The following is an 18,743-nucleotide window of genomic DNA, read 5'->3' on the forward strand; positions in this document are numbered from 1 at the left end:
TCCTTGCATGCTCCTCACCACGCTCCTTGCACACTCCTTAACCACTCCCTACACACTCCCTGCTCACCACCCACCTTGCACACTCCTTGGATGCTCCTCACACCTTGCACACTCCTTCCCCTTACACACTCCCTGCTCACCTTGCACGCTCCTTGCACACTCCCTGCTCACCTTACACACTCCCTGCTCACCACCCACCTTGTACACTCCTCACGTGCTCCTCACCACCCACCTTGCACGCTCCTTACACGCTCCCTGCTCACCTTGCATGCTCCTTACACACTCCCTGCTCACCTTACACGCTCCTTGCACATTCCCTGCTCACCTTGCATGCTCCTTACACACACCCTGCTCACCTTACACACTCCCTGCTCACCTTACACACTCCTTACACACTCCCTGCTCACCTTGCACACTCCCTACACACTCCCTGCTCACCTTGCACGCTCCTTGCACACTCCCTGCTCACCTTACACGCTCCCTACTCACCTTACACACTCCCTACACACTCCCCGCTCACCTTACACACTCCCCGCTCACCTTACACACTCCTTACACCCTCCCCACTCACCACCCACCTCCCTCCTCCTCCCCCCCACTCCCTCCCTCCCCTCCCCGCCCCCATTTTTGCACACACCCCCCCCCCCCGTTTACTTTTTACCCACTCACCATGACCTGGAAGGGGCTGTTGGGGATGTGCTCGCCGCCGAAGCGCACGCAGATGACGTACTTGCCGGGCTGGGGGGCGGTGTAGAAGACGTCGAAGGTGCCGTCGGCGTTCTCCACCACGTCCACGTCGGCCTCGGAGCCGTCGGGCGTGCGCACGCTGCACGTCACCTTGCCCTTGCCCGCCGCCTTCGCGTCCACCGTGATCACCGTCTGCTCGCCCAGCTGGATGGTGGGGCCCAGGCCCGGCCCTGGGGGAGGGGGGGGGTTTTTTTTTTTGGGGGGGGGGTGCGGGAAAATGATGTTTTGGGGGGTTCGGGATGGGAAAAGGAGGTTCTGGGGGGCCTCTTCCCAAAAAAATGCAGTTTCAGGGCTCCTCCACCTAAAAAACGCATTTTGGGGACTTCCCTCCCTGAGAAAAAAAACACATTTTGGGGACTTCCCCCCCCCCCCAAAAAAAATGACATTTTGGGGGGTTCGGGATGAAAGAAGTAGGGTTTGGGGGCTCTCTTCCCAAAAAACTACGTTTTGGGGGCTGCTCCCCCCTAAAAAAGCACATTCTGGGGACTCCCTGCCCAAGAAAAATACGTGTTAGGGTCTCCTCCGCCCCAAAAAACTACGTTTTGGGGGCTCCTTCCCCTAAAAAAACTCATTTTGGGGACTTCCCCCCCAAGAAAAAAAACGCATTTTGGGCATCTCCCCCCCCCCCAGGAAAAAAATACATTTGGGGATCTCCTCCCCCCCCCCAAAAAAATGACATTTTGGGGGGTTCGGGATGGGAAAAGGAGGTTCTGGGGGGGCCTCTTCCCAAAAAAATGCAGTTTTGGGGCTCCTTGCCCTAAAAAAATGCATTTTGGGGACTTCCCCCCGAGAAAAAATACATTTTGAGATCTCCTCCCCTCCCCCCAAAATCTACATTTTGGGGTCTCCCCCCCAAGAAACAGGACGTTTTGGGGGGTTCGGGATGAAAAAAGGAGGTTCTGGGGGGCCTCTTCCCAAAAAACTACGTCTTGGAGGCTCCTTCCCCTAAAAAAACACATTTTGGGGACTTCCCTCCCTGAGAAAAAAATACATTTTGGGGACTTCCCCCCCCCCACACACAAAATACATTTTGGGATATCCCCCCCCCAAAAAAATGATGTTTTGGGGGGTTCGGGATGAAAAAGGAGGTTCTGGGGGGCCTCTTCCCAAAAAAAATACGTTTTGGGGGCTCCTCCACCTAAAAAACGCATTTTGGGGACTTCCCCCCCGAGAAAAAATACGTTTTGGGATCTCCTCCCCCCGAAAAAATCTACATTTTGGGGTCTCCCCCCAAGAAACATGACCTTTGGGGGTTTTGGGATGAAAAAAGGAGGTTCTGGGGGGCCTCTTCCCCAAAAAAATACAGTTTCGGGGCTCCTTCCCCTAAAAAAAATGCATTTTGGGGACTTCCCCCCCCCCCCCAAAAAATACATTTTGGGATCTCCTCCCCCCCCCCAAAAATGGCGTTTTGGGGGGTTCGGGATGGAAAAAGGAGGTTCTGGGGGCCCTCTTCCCAAAAAACTACGTTTTGGGATCTCCTCCCCCCCCCAAAAATCTACATTTTGGGGTCCCCCCCTGAAGAAAAACTACATTTTGGGGGCTTTCACCCCCTGAAAAATGTTTTGGGAGCTTCAGGCCCCAGAAAACTACGTTTTGGGGTCTCCTCCCCCCTAAAAAAACACATTTTGGTGACTCCCTGCCCAAGAAAAATACACGTTAGGGTCTCCTCCCCCCCCAGAAAACTACGTTTTGGGGGCTTCAATCTGAAAAAAAAACTATGTTTTGGGGAATTCAGCCCCAAAAAACTACGTTTTGGGGTCCCTCTTCCTCAAAAAACTGCATTTTGGGGTCTGCTCCCCCCAGAAAAACTACGTTTTGGGGTCTCCCCCTGAAAAAAAATCCTACGTTCTGGGGTTTCCTCCCCAAAAAAAAAACCACTATTTTGGGGGGGTCTCTTCCCCCCCAAAACCCTACATTTGGGGTCTTTTCCCCCAGAAAAACTACGTTTTGGGGTCTCGTCCCTCCAAAAAAAATACGTTCTGGTGTCTTCAGCCCCCAAAAATCCACGATTTAGGGTCTTCGGCCCCCAGAAAAATACATTTTGGGGTCTCCCGCATGCACCCCCCCCCGCCAAGCGAGCCATGCTGTGAGCTTACCTAAGCCGTGACCTCCGATGGAGACTAGAGCGTGGGCGAGAAGGGGGGGGGGGGGGAATTTGGGGGGTGGGGGGTATTTGGGGAGGGGGGGGGTGGATATTTGGGGAGGGGGGGGATTTGGGGAAGGGTTTGGGGAAGGATTGGGGGGATTTTGGGGGGATTGGGGGAGATTTGGAGGGGATTTGGGGGGGGGATATGGTTTTGGGGGGGTATGGGGGATGATTTGGGGGGGGTTTGGGGTGGATATGGGGAGGATATTGGGGGTTGAGGGGGGGTTTTGGGGCGGATATTGGGGGTTGAGGGGGGGTTTGGGGGAGGATATTGGGATTGGGGGGGGTTTGGGGTGGATATTGAGGGTTGAGGGGGGATTTTGGGGGGGCATATTGGGGTTGGGGGGGGTTGGGGTAGATGTGGGGGTTTCGGGTTTTTTTTTTGGGGTGGATACGGGGGGGTTGGGGGTGCGGGGGGGTGGGCAGAGAAGCAAGAAATCCAGTGAGACACACGTGCCGACACCCCCAGCCCGTTCCCAACCCCCCCCCGCCATAAAAAACATGCCCCAAACCCCACCCCCGACCCCCCACACACCCCCCAACCCCCCCCCCAAACCCCCCCAAACCCCCCCCCCAAAAAAAAAACCCCAGCGGTGCCCTGGCTGTGAGCGGGTGGCTGGGCGCGGTGGCTGCGTCCCCTCGTGCCCCAAGGTGCCCCCACGTGCCCCAAGGTGTCCCCCCCCCCCGAGACCCCCCCGGGGGGGGCTCACCGGTGACGGTGCACTTGCTGGCGTCGCCGGCGGGCACGGCGCGGATGCGGTAGGGCGAGTAGGGGATCTCGTCGCCGCCGTACTTGATGAGGATGGTGTAGCGCCCCGTGGTGTCGGGCACGTAGGACACCGTGTAGGTGCCGTCCCCGTTGTCCCGGATCGACGCCTTCTTCGGCTTCCCCTCGGGGTCCTGGGGGGGGGGTTATGGGGGGGTCACCCCGGGGGTTTCGTCCCCTGCGGGGCCTTCTTGGCCCTGTCCTAGTCTCGATCCCGATGTCCTTATCCCCATCCTAATCTCAATCCCGATGTCCTTGTGCCCATCCCGCTCTCGGTCCCGGTGTCCTCGTCCCCGTCCTACCATCCTAATCTCACCCCCAATGTCCTCGTCTTAATCTCAGTCCCAATGTCCTTATCCCCGTCCTAATCTCACCCCAATGTCCTTGTCTTAATCTCAATCCTGATGTCTTTATCCCCACCCTAATCTCAGTCCCGATGTCCTTATCCCCATCCTAATCTCAGTCCCGATGCCCTCATCCCCATACTAATCTCAGTCCCGATGTCTTTATCCCCATCCTAATCTCAGTCCCGATGTCCTTATCCCCATCCTAATCTCAATCCCGATGTCCTTATCCCCATCCTAATCTCAGTCCCGATGTCCTTGTGCCCATCCCGCTCTCGGTCCCAGTGTCCTTGTCTCGGTCCTACCATCCTAATCTCAACCCCATTGTCTTTATCCCCATCCTAATCTCAACCCCAATGTCTTTATCCCCATCCTAATCTCAATCCCAATCTCCTTGTCCCCATCCTAATCTCAATCCCGGTGTCCTTGTCCCCGTCCTACCATCCTAATCTCACCCCCAATGTCCTCATCTTAATCTCAATCCCAATCTCTTTATCCCCATCCTAATCTCATCCCCAATGTCCTCGTCTTAATCTCAGTCTCGATGTCCTTATCCCCGTCCTAATCTCGATCCTGATGTCTTTAGCCCCATCCTAATCTCAGTCCCGATGTCCTTGTGCCCATCCCGCTCTCGGTCCTGGTGTCCTTGTCTCGGTCCTACCACCCTAATCTCAACCCCAATGTCTTTATCCCCATCCTAATCTCAACCCCAATCTCCTTGTCCCCATCCTAATCTCAGTCCCGGTGTCCTTGTCCCCGTCCTACCATCCTAATCTCACCCCCAATGTCCTCGTCTTAATCTCAATCCTGATGTCCTTATCCCCATCCTAATCTCAACTGCAATGTCTTTATCCCCATCCTAATCTCAGTCCCAATGTCTTTATCCCCATCCTAATCTCAATCCCAATGTCCTCATCCCCATCCCGCTCTCAATCCCAATGCCCCTGTCCCCATCCTAATCTCGACCCCAATGTCCCTGTCCCCATCCTAATCTCGACCCCAATGTCCTCATCCCCATCCCGCTCTCAATCCCAATGTCCCTGTCCCCATCCTAATCTCAACCCCAATGTCCTTGTCCCCATCCTGCTATCAGTCCCGGTGTCTTTGTCCCCATCCTAATCTCAATCCCAATGCCTTTATCCCCATCCTGCTCTCAATCCCAATACCCTTACCCCATCCTAGTCTCAATCCCAATGTCCTTATCCCCGTCCTAATCTCGATCCCGATGTCCCTGTCCCCATCCTGCTCTCATCCCCATTTCCTCGTCCCCACCCCCACCTTGTCCCCATATCCCCAGGCTCCTGTCCCCATGCTCCTGTCCCCATTTCCCGGTCCCATCCTCATCTCCCTGTCCCCATCCTGTCCCCATCTCCCCATGCTCCTGTCCCCATTTCCTGGTCCCATCCCCATCTCCCTGTCCCCAATCCCGTCCCTGTGTCCCCATCCCGTCCCCCTATCCCTGTCCCCATTTCCCGGTCCCATCCCCATCTCCCTGTCCCCAAATCCCATCCCCGTGTCCCCATCCCCATCTCCCTGTCCCTGTTCCCATGCTCCCGTCCCCATTTCCTGGTCCCATCCCCATCCCCCTGTCCCCGTCCTGCCCCCGTCCCGTCCCCCTGTCCCTGTCCCCGTCCCCCCGCCCTCAGATCCCGCCCCCGCGCCCCCGCACCGTGATCTGCACGGCCAGCAGCCCCTCGCCGGCGTCCTTGGCGTCGATGGTGAACTCCACGGGCAGGCTGGCGGGGACGCCGGTGGTGTTCAGCCCCGGGCCGCTCGCCCGCACCTTGCTGGCGTCGTGCGTGGGCAGCGCCTTCACCTTGAAGGGGCTGAGAGAAAAGGGGGGGGGGGGTCAGCCGGCCCCAAAAAATACCCCCCCAGCCCCAAAAAGGCTCCCTGGTCCCCAAAAAACCATCCTGGCCCCAAAAAGCCACCCCCGGGGTCGCTCGCCTGCACGCTGCCGGCGTCGTGTGTGGGCAGCGCCTTCACCTTGAAGGGGCTGAGAGAAAAGGGGGGGGGGTCAGCCGGCCCCAAAAAATCCCCCCCCAGCCCCAAAAGGTCCCCCTCAGCCCCAAAAATGCCCCCTGGTCCCAAAAAAAACCATCCTGGCACCAAAAAGCCACCCCCGGTGCCGCTCGCCCGCACCCTGCCGGCGTCGTGCGTGGGCAGCGCCTTCACCTTGAAGGGGCTGAGAGGGGCACCAGGGGGTCGGCCGGCCCCAAAAAGGCCCCCCCGGTCCCAAAAGGTCCCCCTCGGCCCCAAAAAGCCACCCCCTGGCCCCAAAAAGCTCCCCCAGTCCCAAAAAATCCCATCCCTGGGCCGCTGGCCCGCACCCTGCCAGCATCGTGCGTGGGCAGCGCCTTCGCCTTGAAGGGGCTGAGAGAAAAGGGGGGGGGTCGGCCGGCCCCAAAAACTCCCCCCCCAGCCCCAAAAGGGCCCCCCCGGCCCCAAAAAGTCCCCCCCGGCCCCAAAAAAACCCATCCTGACCCCAAAAAGACCCATCCCTGGGCCACTCGCCCGCACCCTGCCGGCGTTGTGCATGGGCAGCGCCTTCACCTTGAAGGGGCTTGGAAGGGGCGGGGGGGGTCAGCTGGCCCCAAAAAGGCCCCCCCGGTCCCAAAAAGGCCGTGCCAGCCCCAAAAAGCCCCCCTCGGCCCCAAAAAAAAAACCATCCTGGCCCCAAAAAGCCACCCCCGGGGCCACTCGCCTGCACCCTGCGGGCGTCGTGCGTGGGCAGCGCCTTCACCTTGAAGGGGCTGAGAGAAAAGGGGGGGGGTCAGCCGGCCCCAAAAATACCCACGCAGCCCCAAAAAGCCCCCCCGGTCCCAAAAAAAACCATCCTGGCCCCAAAAAGCCACCCCCCGGCCCCAAAAAGCCCCATCCCAGGGCCGCTCGCCTGCACCTTGTTGGCATCGTGCATGGGCAGCGCCTTCACCTTGAAGGGGCTGGGAGGGGCGGGGGGGGGGTCATGCAGCCCCAAAAAGCCCCCCCCCGGCCCCAAAAAGGCCCCCCCCGGCTCACCTGCGGGGCACCTCCTCGTCTCCATAGCGCACGGAGATGCTGTAGGGCCCCTCGCGGGAGGGGACGTAGCTGACGGTGCGCGTCCCGTCCCCGTTGTCCGTCACCTCCACCGGCTCCACCACACCTGGGGGGGTAACGGGGTCAGGGTCCTGAGCGCCCCCCCCCCGAGGTCCCACGAGACCCCATAGGGCACCCCGAGACCCCATAGGGTGTCACAAGGACGTTCAGGGCGCCTTGAGACCCCATAGGGCGCCGTGAGACCCCAAAGAACGCCCTGGGAGCCCCTATAGGGCACCGTGAGACCCCAAAATCCTGCCCCAAACCCCAAAAATCTCCCTAAAAACCCCCAAAATCACCCCCAAACCCCCCCAAAATCTCCCTAAAAACCCCCAAACCCCCCCAACCCTCCCCAAATCCCCCAAAAGCCCCCGAACCCCCCCCAAACCCCAAAAATCTCCCTAAAAACCCCCAACCCCCCCAACCCCTCCCCCAACCCCCCCCAACCCCCCCCAAACCCCCCCCACCCCTCCCTAACCCCCCCCAACCCTCCCCCCAAACCCTCCAAGGACCCCCAAAATCCCCCCCAAAACCCCCAAAATCTCCCTAAAAACCCCCACCCCCCCCCCAAAAATCTCCCTAAAACCCCCAAACCCCCCAAGGACCCCCAAATCCCCTCAGAATCCCCCCAACCCCCCCCAACCCCTCCCCAAACCCCCCCCCAAACTTCCCAAAGAACCCCCAATACCCCCCAAGGATCCCCCCAGAACCCCCAAAATCCCCCCCCCAAACTCCAAAAATCTCCCTAAAAACCCCCAAAATTCCCCCAAACCCCCCAAAAATCTCCCTAAAAACCCCCAACCCCCCCCAAACCCCCCAAGGACCCCCAAAATCCCCCCCAAGGACCCCAAAATCTCCCTAAAAACCCCCCAACCCCCCCCCAACCCCCCCCAAGGATCCCCAAACCCCCCCCCCAAACCCCAAAATCTTCCTAAAACCCCCCCAACCCCCCCGCAAAGCCCCCCCAAACCCCCCCCAAACCCCCAAAGCCCCCCTGAAAACCCCCAGACCCCCCCCAAAACCTCCCCAAAACCTCCCCAAAACCCCCCAACCCCCCCCAACCCCCCCAAAAGCCCCCCACCCCCCCCCCCGCTCACCTTTAGGCCCCTGGACCTTGACGTCGAGGTCGGCCACGCCGGCCTTGCTGGCGTCGACGGTGAAGCTCTGCGGCACGTTGGCCCGCACGGCGCCCGCCGTCAGCCCCGGCCCCGCGCACTTGACCTTGGCCGGGTCCAGGGGGGGGGTGACGGGCACCTGGAAGGGGCTCCCGGGCACGGGGCGGCCCCCGTAGGTGACGTTGAGGCTGTAGGTGCCGGGCTCGGTGGGGACGTAGTGCACCGAGCAGCTCCCGTCCTTGTTGTCCGTGCACGACATCTTGGCCTCCGACGGGCCCTCCACCGCCAGGCCCAGCCCCCCCGTGCCCGCGCCGCTGTCGGGGAGGGGGGGGGAGACACGGGGGGGTTATGGGGGGGGGTCCCCATGACCCCCAAAGGGGTTGGAGGGGGGTGAGGGGGGAGGGGAGGGGGTGGGAGGGGGGAAATGGGAAGGATTGGGGGGCACTGGGGACTCTGGGGAAGGATTGGGGGGCACTGGGGAAGGATTGGGGGGCATTGGGGGGGGGTGGACACGGGGGTGTTATGGGGGGGGGGTCCTCATAACCCCCAAAGGGGTTGGGGGGGGTAAGGGGGGAGGGGAGGGGGTGGGAGGAGGAAAATGGGAAGCATTGGGGGGCGTTGGGGTGGTTGGGGGGGGGGGTGCCAGGGGGCATTGGGGGCATGGGGGAAGGATTTGGGGGCATTGGGGGGGGGGGACACGGGGGTGTTGGGGGGGGGGTCCCCATAACCCCCAAAGGGGTTGGAGGGGGGTGAGGGGGGAGGGGAGGGGGTGGGAGAGGGCGTTTGGGGGGTGTAGGGGGAAAAGGGGAAGGATTGGGGGCTCTGGGGAAGGATTTGGGGGCATGGGGGGGGGCATGGGGGTGTTATGGGGGGGGTCCCCATAACCCCCAAAGGGGTTGGGGGGGGTAAGGGGGGAGGGGAGGGGGTGGGAGGGGGAAAATGGGAAGGATTGGGGGGCATTGGGGTGGTTGGGGGGGCACCACGGGGGCTTAGGGGAAGGATTGGGGGGCATGGGGGGGGACGGGACACGGGGGTATTATGGGGGGGGTCCCCAAAAGGTCCCGTGAGGTGTGGGGGGCGAGGGGAGGGGGTGGGAGGGGGAAAATGGGGGGTTCCTGGGGGAAAAGGGGAAGGTTTGGGGGCACCAGGACCAAGCCTGGAGGTACCTACGGGACACCAGGCCGAGGATTTGGGGTGATGGGGACGGATTTGGGGGCCCCCGGGATGAGGATTTGGGACCTGGCCCCCCCCCCCAAGGTTTTAGGGTGACGGGGCCCCTTGGACCACCCCCCCCCAAGCTTTTAGGGTCATGAGGACCCCTTGGGGCCCCCACCCCAAGGACTTGGGACTAGGATTTGGGACAAGGGACCCCCAGCCCAAGGCTTTGGGGGTCATGGGGACCCTTTGGGGACCCCCCCCCGAGGTTTTGGGGTCACGGGAACCCTTAGGACCCCCCCCCCCGAGGTTTTGGGGCAGCAGAGACCCTTTGGGGACCCACCCCGAGGTTTTAGGGCCATGAGGACCCTTTGGGGTCCCCATCCCAAGGGCTTGGGACAAGGATTTGGGACACGAGGACCCTTTGGGGATCCCATCCCAAGGCTTTGGGGTCACGGGGACCCCCACCCCAAGGTTTTGGGGTGGCGGGGCCCCTTAGGACCCCCCCCGAGGTTTTGGGGTGGCAGAGACCCTTTGGGGACCCCACCCCGAGGTTTTAGGGCCATGAGGACCCTTTGGGGTCCCCACCCTGAGGCTCTGGGACTAGGATTTGGGACAAGGGGCCCCCATCCCAAGGTTTTAGGGTCGCGGGGACCTTTTGGGGCCCCCCCCCGAGGTTTTAGGGTCACGGGGCCCCTTGGGACCACCCCCCCCGAGGTTTTGGGGTCACAGGGGCCCTTTGGGGTCCCCACCCTGAGGCTCTGGGACTAGGATTTGGGACAAGGGGCCCCCACCCCAAGGACTTGGGACAAAGATTTGGGACACGAGGACCCTTTGGGGATCCCAACCCAAGGCTTCGGGGTCACGGGGACCCTTTGGGGACCCCCCCCGAGGTTTTGGGGTGGCGGGGCCCCTTGGGACCACCCCCCCCCGAGGTTTTAGGGTCATGAGGACCCTTTGGGACCCCCACCCCAAGGACTTGGGACAAGGGGCCCTCCTCCCGAGGTTTTAGGGTTGCGGGGACCTTTTGGTGCCCCCCCCCGAGGTTTTGGGGTGACGGGGCCCCTTGGGACCCCCCACCCCAAGGTTTTAGGGTCGCGGGGCCCCTTGGGACCACCCCCCCCCCGAGGTTTTAGGGTCATGAGGACCCTTTGGGACCCCCACCCCAAGGACTTGGGACTAGGATTTGGGACAAGGGGCCCTCCTCCCAAGGTTTTAGGGTTGCGGGGACCTTTTGGTGCCCCCCCCCCGAGGTTTTGGGGTGACGGGGCCCCTTGGGACCCCCCACCCCAAGGTTTTAGGGTCGCGGGGCCCCTTGGGACCCCCCCCCCGGAGGTTTTAGGGTCATGAGGACCCTTGGGGTCCCCATCCCAAGGATCTGGGACTAGGATTTGGGACCAGGATTTGGGACAAGGGGCCCTCATCCCAAGGTTTTAGGGTCGCGGGGACCCTTTGGGCCCCCCCCCGAGGTTTTGGGGTGACGGGGCCCCTTGGGACCCCCCCCCCCGGGGTTTTGGGGTGGCGGGGCTCACCGGGTCTCGACGGTGAAGGTGTTGGGGCGGTTGGTGGTGCCGCTCTGGATGCCGGGGCCGTGGACGCGGACGCGCGCGGGGTCGCAGCCCTCGGTGACGGGGACGCGGAAGGGGCTGTGGGGCACGGCGCTGCCGCCGTACGTCACCTCCACCGTGTGCACGCCTGGGGGGGGCACCCCAAAACCCGGTCAGGTGTCACCGGGGGGGTCCCCAAACCCAGACCCCTGTCGGACGTCACCGGGGGGGCCCCAAACCCCGGTCAGATGTCACCATGGGGGCCCCAAAACCCAATTGGACATCACCAGGGGGGGCCCAAACCCCAAACCCCAGTTATATGGGCTGGGGGACATCACTGGGGGGTCCCCGAACCCCAGTCGGACATCACCGGGGGGGCCCCAAAACCCAGAACCCGGTCAGACGTCACCGGGACGACCCCAAACCCCCAATCAGATGTCACCAGGGGGCCCCAAACCCCAGTCAGATGTCACCGGGGGGGCCCCAAACCCCAAACCCCGGTCGGACATCACCAGGATGGCCCCAAACCCCAACTGGACGTCACCAGGGGGGCCCCAAAACCCAGACCCTGGTCAGACGTCACTGGGGGGGCCCAAAACCCACTCAGATATCACCGGGGGGGCCCAAAACCCCAAACCCCGGTCAGACGTCACCAGGGGGGCCCCAAACCCCAATTGGACATCACCGGGGGGGTCCCCAAACCCCAGTTATACAAACAGGGGGACATCACCGGGGTGTCCCCAAACCCCAAACCCTGCTTATATGGACAGGGGGACATCCCTGGGCCACCCCCGGCCCCCAAACCCCGGTGGGACGGACACGGGGACATCACTGGGATGCCCCCAGATCCCAATTGGACATCACCGGGGGGTCTCCAAACCCCAAACCCTGGTTGGACGTCACCAGGGGGTCTCCATACCCCAAACCCTGCTTATATGGACGGGGGGACATCCCTGGGCCACCCCTGTCCCCCAGACCCCGGTGGGACGGACACGGGGACATCACTGGGGTGTCCCCAAATCCCAATTGGACGGCACCGGGGGGTCCCCAAACCCCAAACCCCAGTTATATGGGCTGGGGGACATCACTGGGCCACCCCCGCCCCCCAAACCCCGGTGGGACGGACACGGGGACGTCACCAGGGTGTCCCCAAACCCCAGTCAATATGGATGGGGGGACGTCACTGGGATGTCCCCAAACCCCAAACCCCAGTTATATGGGCTGGGGGACATCACTGGGGGGTCCCGAGACCCCAAACTCCGGTGTGATGGACACAGGGACGTCACTGGGGGGTCCCCAAACCCCAAAGCCCAGTTATATGGGCTGGAGGACATCACTGGGGGGTCCCCAAACCCCAAACCCAGGTGGGACAGACACGGGGACGTCACTGGGATGTCCCAAATCCCAACTGGACATCACCGGGGTGTCCCCATACCCCAAACCCCGGTCATATGGACAGGGGGACATCACTGGGCCACCCCCGTCCCCACAACCCCGGTGGGACGGACATGGGGACGTCACTGGGGTGTCCCCAAATCCCAACTGGACGGCACCGGGGGGTCCCCAAACCCCAAACCCTGGTCGGACGTCACCAGGGGGTCCCCAAACCCCGCTCGATGGACACGGGGACGTCACTGGGGTGTCCCCAAACCCCAATTATATGGACAGGGGGACATCACCGGGGTGTCCCCAAACCCCGAACCCCGGTCATATGGATGGGGGGACGTCACTGGGATGCCCCCAAATCCCAATTGGACGTCACTGGGATGTCCCCAAACCCCAAACACCAGTTATATGGGCTGGGGGACATCACCGGGGGGTCCCGAGACCCCAAACCCCGGTGTGACGGACACGGGGACGTCACTGGGGTGTCCCCAAATCCCAATTGGATGTCACTGGGGTGCCTCCAAACCCCAAACCCTGGTCGGACGTCACCAGGGGGTCCCCAAACCCCAAACCCTGCTTATATGGACGGGGGGACATCACCGGGGGGTCCCCAAACCCCAAACCCCGGTGGGACGGACACGGGGACGTCCCCAGGACGCCCCCATAGTCCATGCGGCCGGACAGACAGACGGCCGCGGGGCCGGACAGACCTTCCTCGTAGGGGGTGTACTCGACGTGGTAGGTGCCGTCGCCCCGGTCCTCCACGAAGGTCTCGGTGCTGCCCCCCGAGGGGTTGGAGACGCGCGCCTTCACCTGCGGCCCCCCCGCCGGGCTCAGCGCCCGCGCGTCCACCTCGAACTCCGTCACCGCCTCCCGGAAGACGCCTGGGGGGCGAGGGGGGGGACACGGCGTCACCGCGGCCTCCGGTGGGACCCCCCCGGGGCGGGGGGAGGCCGCCCGGGGCCTTGACGGGGCCGTAAGGGGAGGGGAAGGGGGGTGGGGGGTGGTGGAGGGCTTTGGGGGGAGGGACTGCGGCCTCTAGGACTCGAGGGTTTGGGGATGGGAATGGGGAGGGGAGGCCGATGGTTGGGTTTGAAGACCTTGGAGGCCTCCTGCGGCCTCCACAATTCTCTAATGCTACATTTTGAGGAGAGAACAGGGGAGGGGAGGCCGATGGTGGGGTTGAGGACCTCGGAGGCCTCCAGCCTCAACGACTCAAGGGTTTGGGGATGGGAATGGGTAGAGGAGGCCAACGGTTGGGTCGGAGGTCCTCAGAGGCCTCCTTCAGCCTCAACGACTCAAGATTTTTGGGATGGGAACGGGCAGGGGAGGCTCCTGGTTGGGTTTGAGGACCTCGGGGGCCTCCTCCAGCCTCAACAACTCAAGGGTTTGGGGATGGGATTGGGAAAAGGAGGCTGAGGGGTGGGTGGAGGACCTCGGAGGCCTCCTCCAGCCTCAACAGCTCTGTAATGCTTAAATTTGAGGAGGGGACGGGGTAGGGGAGGCCGATGGTTGGGCTGAGGCCCTCAAGAGGCCTCTTCCAGCCTCAACACTTCTATAACGCTGAAATTTGGGGAGGGGGCTGGAAAAGCGAGGCCGATGGTTGGGCGGAGGACCTCAAGAGGCCTCCTCCAGCCTCAACACTGAAATTTGGGGAGGGGACGGGGTAGGGGAGGCTGAGGGGTGGGGTTGAAGACCTCAGAGGCCTCCTCCAGCCTCAACACTTCTATAACGCTGAAATTTGGGGGTGGGACGGGGTTGGTGAGGCTGAAGGGTGAGTTTGAGGACCTCGGAGGCCTCCTCCAGCCTCAACACTTCTACAACGCTGAAATTTGGGGAGGGGGCTGGAAAAGCGAGGCCGATGGCTGGGTGGAGGACCTCAAGAGGCCTCCTCCAGCCTCAACAGCTCTATAATGCTTAAATTTGAGGAGGGGACGGGGTAGGGGAGGCCGATGGTTGGGCTGAGGCCCTCAAGAGGCCTCTTCCAGCCTCAACACTTCTATAACGCTGAAATTTGGGGAGGGGGCTGGAAAAGCGAGGCCGACGGTTGGGCGGAGGACCTCAAGAGGCCTCCTCCAGCCTCAACACTGAAATTTGGGGAGGGGACGGGGTAAGGGAGGCTGAGGGGTGGGGCTGAAGACCTCGGAGGCCTCCTCCAGCCTCAACACTTCTACAACGCTGAAATCTGGGGAGGGGGCTGGAAAAGCGAGGCCGACGGTTGGGCGGAGGCCCTCAAGAGCCCCCCCCATACCCTCACCCCCCGCCCCCAACTTCACAAAGAGGACGAGCGCAGCCCCCTTCCCCGCCCCCCCAAGCCCGCGGCCTCCACCCACCTTTCCCCTCGACGCCGGGCCCGTAGACCTTGACGCCGGCCGTGTCGAGGGCGGGCTCGACGCGCACCTTGCTGGGGAAGTGGGGCACGGGCTGCCCGCCGTACTCCACCGTGATGGTGTAGACGCCGGGGCTGAGCGGCGTGTAGGCGATGGTGTAGGTGCCGTCGCCGTTGTCCTCCACCCGCACCTCGGCCCTCGCCCCGGCCTCCGAGGCGATGCCGATGGTCAGCTCGGCGCTGCCGGCGCGGCTGCAGTCCACGCGGAAGTGGCCGGGCTGCCCGGCCGTGCCGCCCTCCAGCCCGGGCCCCGAGCACGTCACCTTGGAGGGGTCGAAGGGGGCGCGGATGGGGGCGCGGAAGGGGGACCCCGGGACGTGGGCGCCGGCGAAGAGGATGTTGATGTTGTAGTCGCCGGGCTCGGAGGGCAGGTAGGAGACGGAGCAGGTGCCGTCGCCGTTGTCCTGGCACTCGATCTTGGCCTCGCACGGGCCCTCCACCGTCAGCCCCAAGCCCCCCGTGCCGGCGCCCTTGGTGTCGATGGTGAAGGGGGCCGGGACCCCCGCCAGGCCGCCCTGGAGGCCCGGCCCGAAGGCGCGTACCTGGAAGGGGGGGGGGGAGGGGGTTTTAGGGGGGGCGGAGTCCCATGGTTTTGGGGGGCAGAGCCCCTGAGCAGGGCATCCCCTTCTGGAGACCCCCCCCCAACCCCACGGAGACCCCCACCCCACGGAGACCCCCACCCCACGGAGACCCCCACCCCACCCCACGGAGACCCCCAAAACCAGGATGCTCCGTTCCTGAGGACCCCATTCCCAGAGACCCCCAACCCTTGGGGACCCCAAAACCAGGACCCCCCCATTCCCATAGACCCCCAGCCCCCGAAGACCCCCAGCCCCCCTGAAGACCCCCAACCCCCCTGAAGACCCCCAACCCAGGACGTCCCTGTTCCCAGAGACCCAAAACCCTTGGGGACCCCAAAACCAGGACCCCCAACCCCTAAAGTCCCCAAAACCAGGACACCCCCAACCCCCAAAGACCCCCCAACACGCCAAAGACCCCCCCCCAAACACCCCAAAGACCCCACCCCCCCCCCGCACCTTGGAGGGGTCGGTGGGGGGCACGGCCTCGACGGGGGAAGGGGCTGCCCAGAGACCCCCAACCCCCCAAAGATCCCCCCCAACTCCCCAAAAGACCCCCCAACTCCCCAAAAGACCCCCCAATACCCCAAACACCCCAAAGACCCCTCAACCCCCAAACACCCCCCCCAACACCCCAAGGACCCCTCAACCCCCAAACACCCCCCCAACACCCCAAAGCCCCCCAACTCCCCAAAAGACCCCCTGACCCCCAAACACCCCTCGACCCCCCAAACACCCCAAAGACCCCCCCCGCACCTTGGAGGGGTCGGTGGGGGGCACGGCCTCGACGGGGAAGGGGCTGCCGGGCACGGGGAGCCCGTCGTAGGTGACCTCGAGCTCGTAGGGCCCCTCCTCGCGGGGGATCCAGCGCACCAGGCTGTTGTCGGGGCTCAGCCCCGGCTCCACCTTGCAGGGCACCCCCTTGCGCCCCGGGCCCGTCACCTTGGCGCCCACCTTGCCCTGGCCCCCGGCGCCCTTGGTCTTCACCGTGAACTCCTGGTCCTTGCCCACCTCCGGCTCTGGGGGGGGGGAAGGGGGGAAAAAAAAGTTTGGGGGGGTGAGCGGACCCCAAAATGACCCCGCGGCACGCGGCTCTCGGCCCCGAAACACCCCGGATCCGCCTCAGAATAACCCGCGGCTCTCGGCCCCGAAAGAACCCGAATCTGTGTTAAAATAACCCATTTGTCAGCCCCAAAAAGACCCCGAATCCGCCCTGAAATAACCTGTGAGCCCCCAAAAGATCCAGATCCGCCTTGAAATAACGTGTGAACCCCCCCAAAAGACCCCGAATCCATCCAGAAATAACCCACAAGTCAGCCCCAAAAGACCCCGGATCCATCTGGAAATAATCTCGGCCCCAAAAGACCCCAAATCCCCCTTGAAATAATCTGCGTTTGTTAGCCCCAAAAGACCCCAAATCCACCTTAAAATAACCCATCTGTCAGCCCCAAAAAGACCCCGAATCTATCCTGAAATAACCCACGGCTCTCGGACCCCAAAGAACCCGAATCTGTCTTAAAATAACCCATTTGTCAGCCCCAAAAAGACCCTGAATCCGCCCTGAAATAACCCACAACTGTCAGCCCCAAAAAGACCCCGAATCCGCCCTGAAATAACCCACAGCTGTCAGCCCCAAAAAGACCCTGAATCCGCCTTGAAATAACCTGTGAGCCCCCAAAAGACCCCAAATCCACCTCAAAATAACCCGCATCTGTCAGCCCCAAAAGATTCCAAATCTATCCTGAACTAACCCACAGCTCTCGGCCCCCAAAGACCCCAAATCCGCCATAAAATAACCTGTGAGCCCCAAAAGACCCCAAATCCGCCTTAAAATAATTTCTGTGAACCCCAAAAGACCCCAAATCCATCCAGAAATAACCCACAAGTCAGCCCCAAAAGACCCCGGATCCATCCGGAAATAATCTCGGCCCCAAAAGACCCCAAATCTGCCTCGAAATAACCCACGTTTATTGACCCCCAAAAGACTCCGAATCTGCCCTGAAATAACTTCCGTGAACCCCAAAAAGATCCCAAAAGCCCCCCAAAAAACCCTTTTCAACCCCCCCCAAACCTCCCCCCAAAAGACCCCCCGAAAAAAACCTTTCAACCCCCCCAAACCTCCCCCAAGACCCCAAAAATGCCTTTTTCAACCCCCTTCCCCAAACCTTCCCCCCCAAAAAGGCCCTAAAAGCCCCCTCCCAAAGAAGACCCCCCCAAAAAAAGACCCCAAAAGCTCCCCCCCAAAGACCCCAAAGCTCCCCCCAAAGACCCCCAAAGCCCCCCCTTCCCAAAGACCCCCAAACTTCCCCCCCAAAAGACCCCAAAGTCCTCCCCCAAACAGACCCTAAGAGCCCCCCTTCCCAAAAAAGACCCCAAAAGCCCCCACAAAAAAGACCCCAAAAGCCCCCCCACAAAAAAGACCCCAAAAGCCCCCCCCCAAAAAAAGACCCCAAAAGCCCCCCCCCAAATCCCCTTTTCACCTACCCCTCCCCAAATCCCCCTTGGCTCAGCCCCTAGGGGCTCCCCCAACCCCATAGGGTCCCCGAGCCCCCCCCAGGACCCCCTGAACCCCCCCCGGACCCCCCAGGGCCCCCCAAAACCCCCCCAGGACCCCCCCCGGACCCCCCCTTACTGTCATCCAGGCCGGAGATCTTGATCTTGCCCAGGTCGACGCTCGGGGCCACGGGGACGGGGAAGGGGCTTTTGGGGATGTGGTCGCCCCCGTAGGTCACCGCCACCCCCAAATTACCCTGGGGGGGGGCACAGCCAGGTCGGGGGGGTGCCCTAAAACCCCCCCCCAGGGTGGGGGGGCTTTGGGGTACCCCCCCCAGTAGGGGCTGGGGGGGGATTTGGGGAGAGGGGTTTTGGGGGGAGCCCGGTAGGGTGGGGTATTGGGGTGGGGGGGGGGGCTGGGGGAAGGGTTTGGGGGGCCCTGGGGGGGTTTTGGGGTGCTGGGGGAAGGGTTTTGGGGGGCCGTGCATGATCTGTGAGGGTTTTGGGGTGCCCTGCGTGGGTTTTGGGGTGCTGGGGGGAGGTTTCGGGGTATTGGGGGGTGGTTTGGGGGGGCTGGGAGGTGGGTTTGGGGTGCCCGGTGTGGGTTTTGGGGGTGCTGGGGGAGGTTTTGGGGTGGGTTTGGGGTGCTGGGGGGAGGTTTCAGGGTATTGGGGGGTGGTTTGGGGGTTCCCTGTCTGGGTTTTGGGGTGGGTTTGGGGTGCCCTGTGTGGGTTTTGGGGTGCTGGGGGGAGGTTTTAGGGTTTTGGGGAGGTTTGGGGGTTCCCTGTCTGGGTTTGGGGTGCCCTGTGTGGGTTTTGGGGGGCTGGGGGGAGGTTTTGGGGGTGCTGTGCCTGATCTGTAAGGTTTTTGGGCTGCCCTAGGAGGTTTCGGGTCCCCCTGTGCGGTTTCTGGGTTTCCCTACAAGGTTTTTGGGTTTCCCGACAAGGTTTTTGCCCCCCCTGTAAGGTTTTGGGCTTCCCTATAAGGTTTTGGGGCCCCCTG

At 62.6% G+C, this 18,743-nt stretch overlaps 1 protein-coding gene and 1 long non-coding RNA gene across 2 annotated transcripts in view; one reads left to right on the top strand and one right to left on the bottom strand.

Moving 5' to 3' along the window:
* Window positions 1-650: 650 nt before the first annotated feature.
* Window positions 651-18,743, bottom strand: part of LOC310891087 (filamin-A-like) — a gene marked incomplete at its 5' end in the record, with an annotated part of 31,849 nt that continues 13,756 nt past the window's right edge. Inside the window, 11 exon segments of the mRNA XM_083853391.1 lie at window positions 651-917; window positions 2,844-2,867; window positions 3,604-3,793; window positions 5,673-5,829; window positions 7,022-7,145; window positions 8,176-8,507; window positions 10,881-11,043; window positions 12,992-13,165; window positions 14,615-15,212; window positions 16,005-16,267; window positions 17,881-17,998. Of these exon segments, the coding sequence (XP_083709517.1) occupies window positions 658-917; window positions 2,844-2,867; window positions 3,604-3,793; window positions 5,673-5,829; window positions 7,022-7,145; window positions 8,176-8,507; window positions 10,881-11,043; window positions 12,992-13,165; window positions 14,615-15,212; window positions 16,005-16,267; window positions 17,881-17,998 (2,403 nt within the window).
* Window positions 926-1,985, top strand: LOC310891086. The gene is made up of 2 exons (XR_014577420.1): window positions 926-1,643; window positions 1,836-1,985. It is a non-coding gene; the product is annotated as an uncharacterized lncRNA (long non-coding RNA).

This window comes from Anser anser, assembly GCF_964211835.1.
Source record: "Anser anser genome assembly, contig: HAP1_SCAFFOLD_558, whole genome shotgun sequence".
Classification (NCBI taxonomy): Eukaryota; Metazoa; Chordata; class Aves; order Anseriformes; family Anatidae; genus Anser; species Anser anser.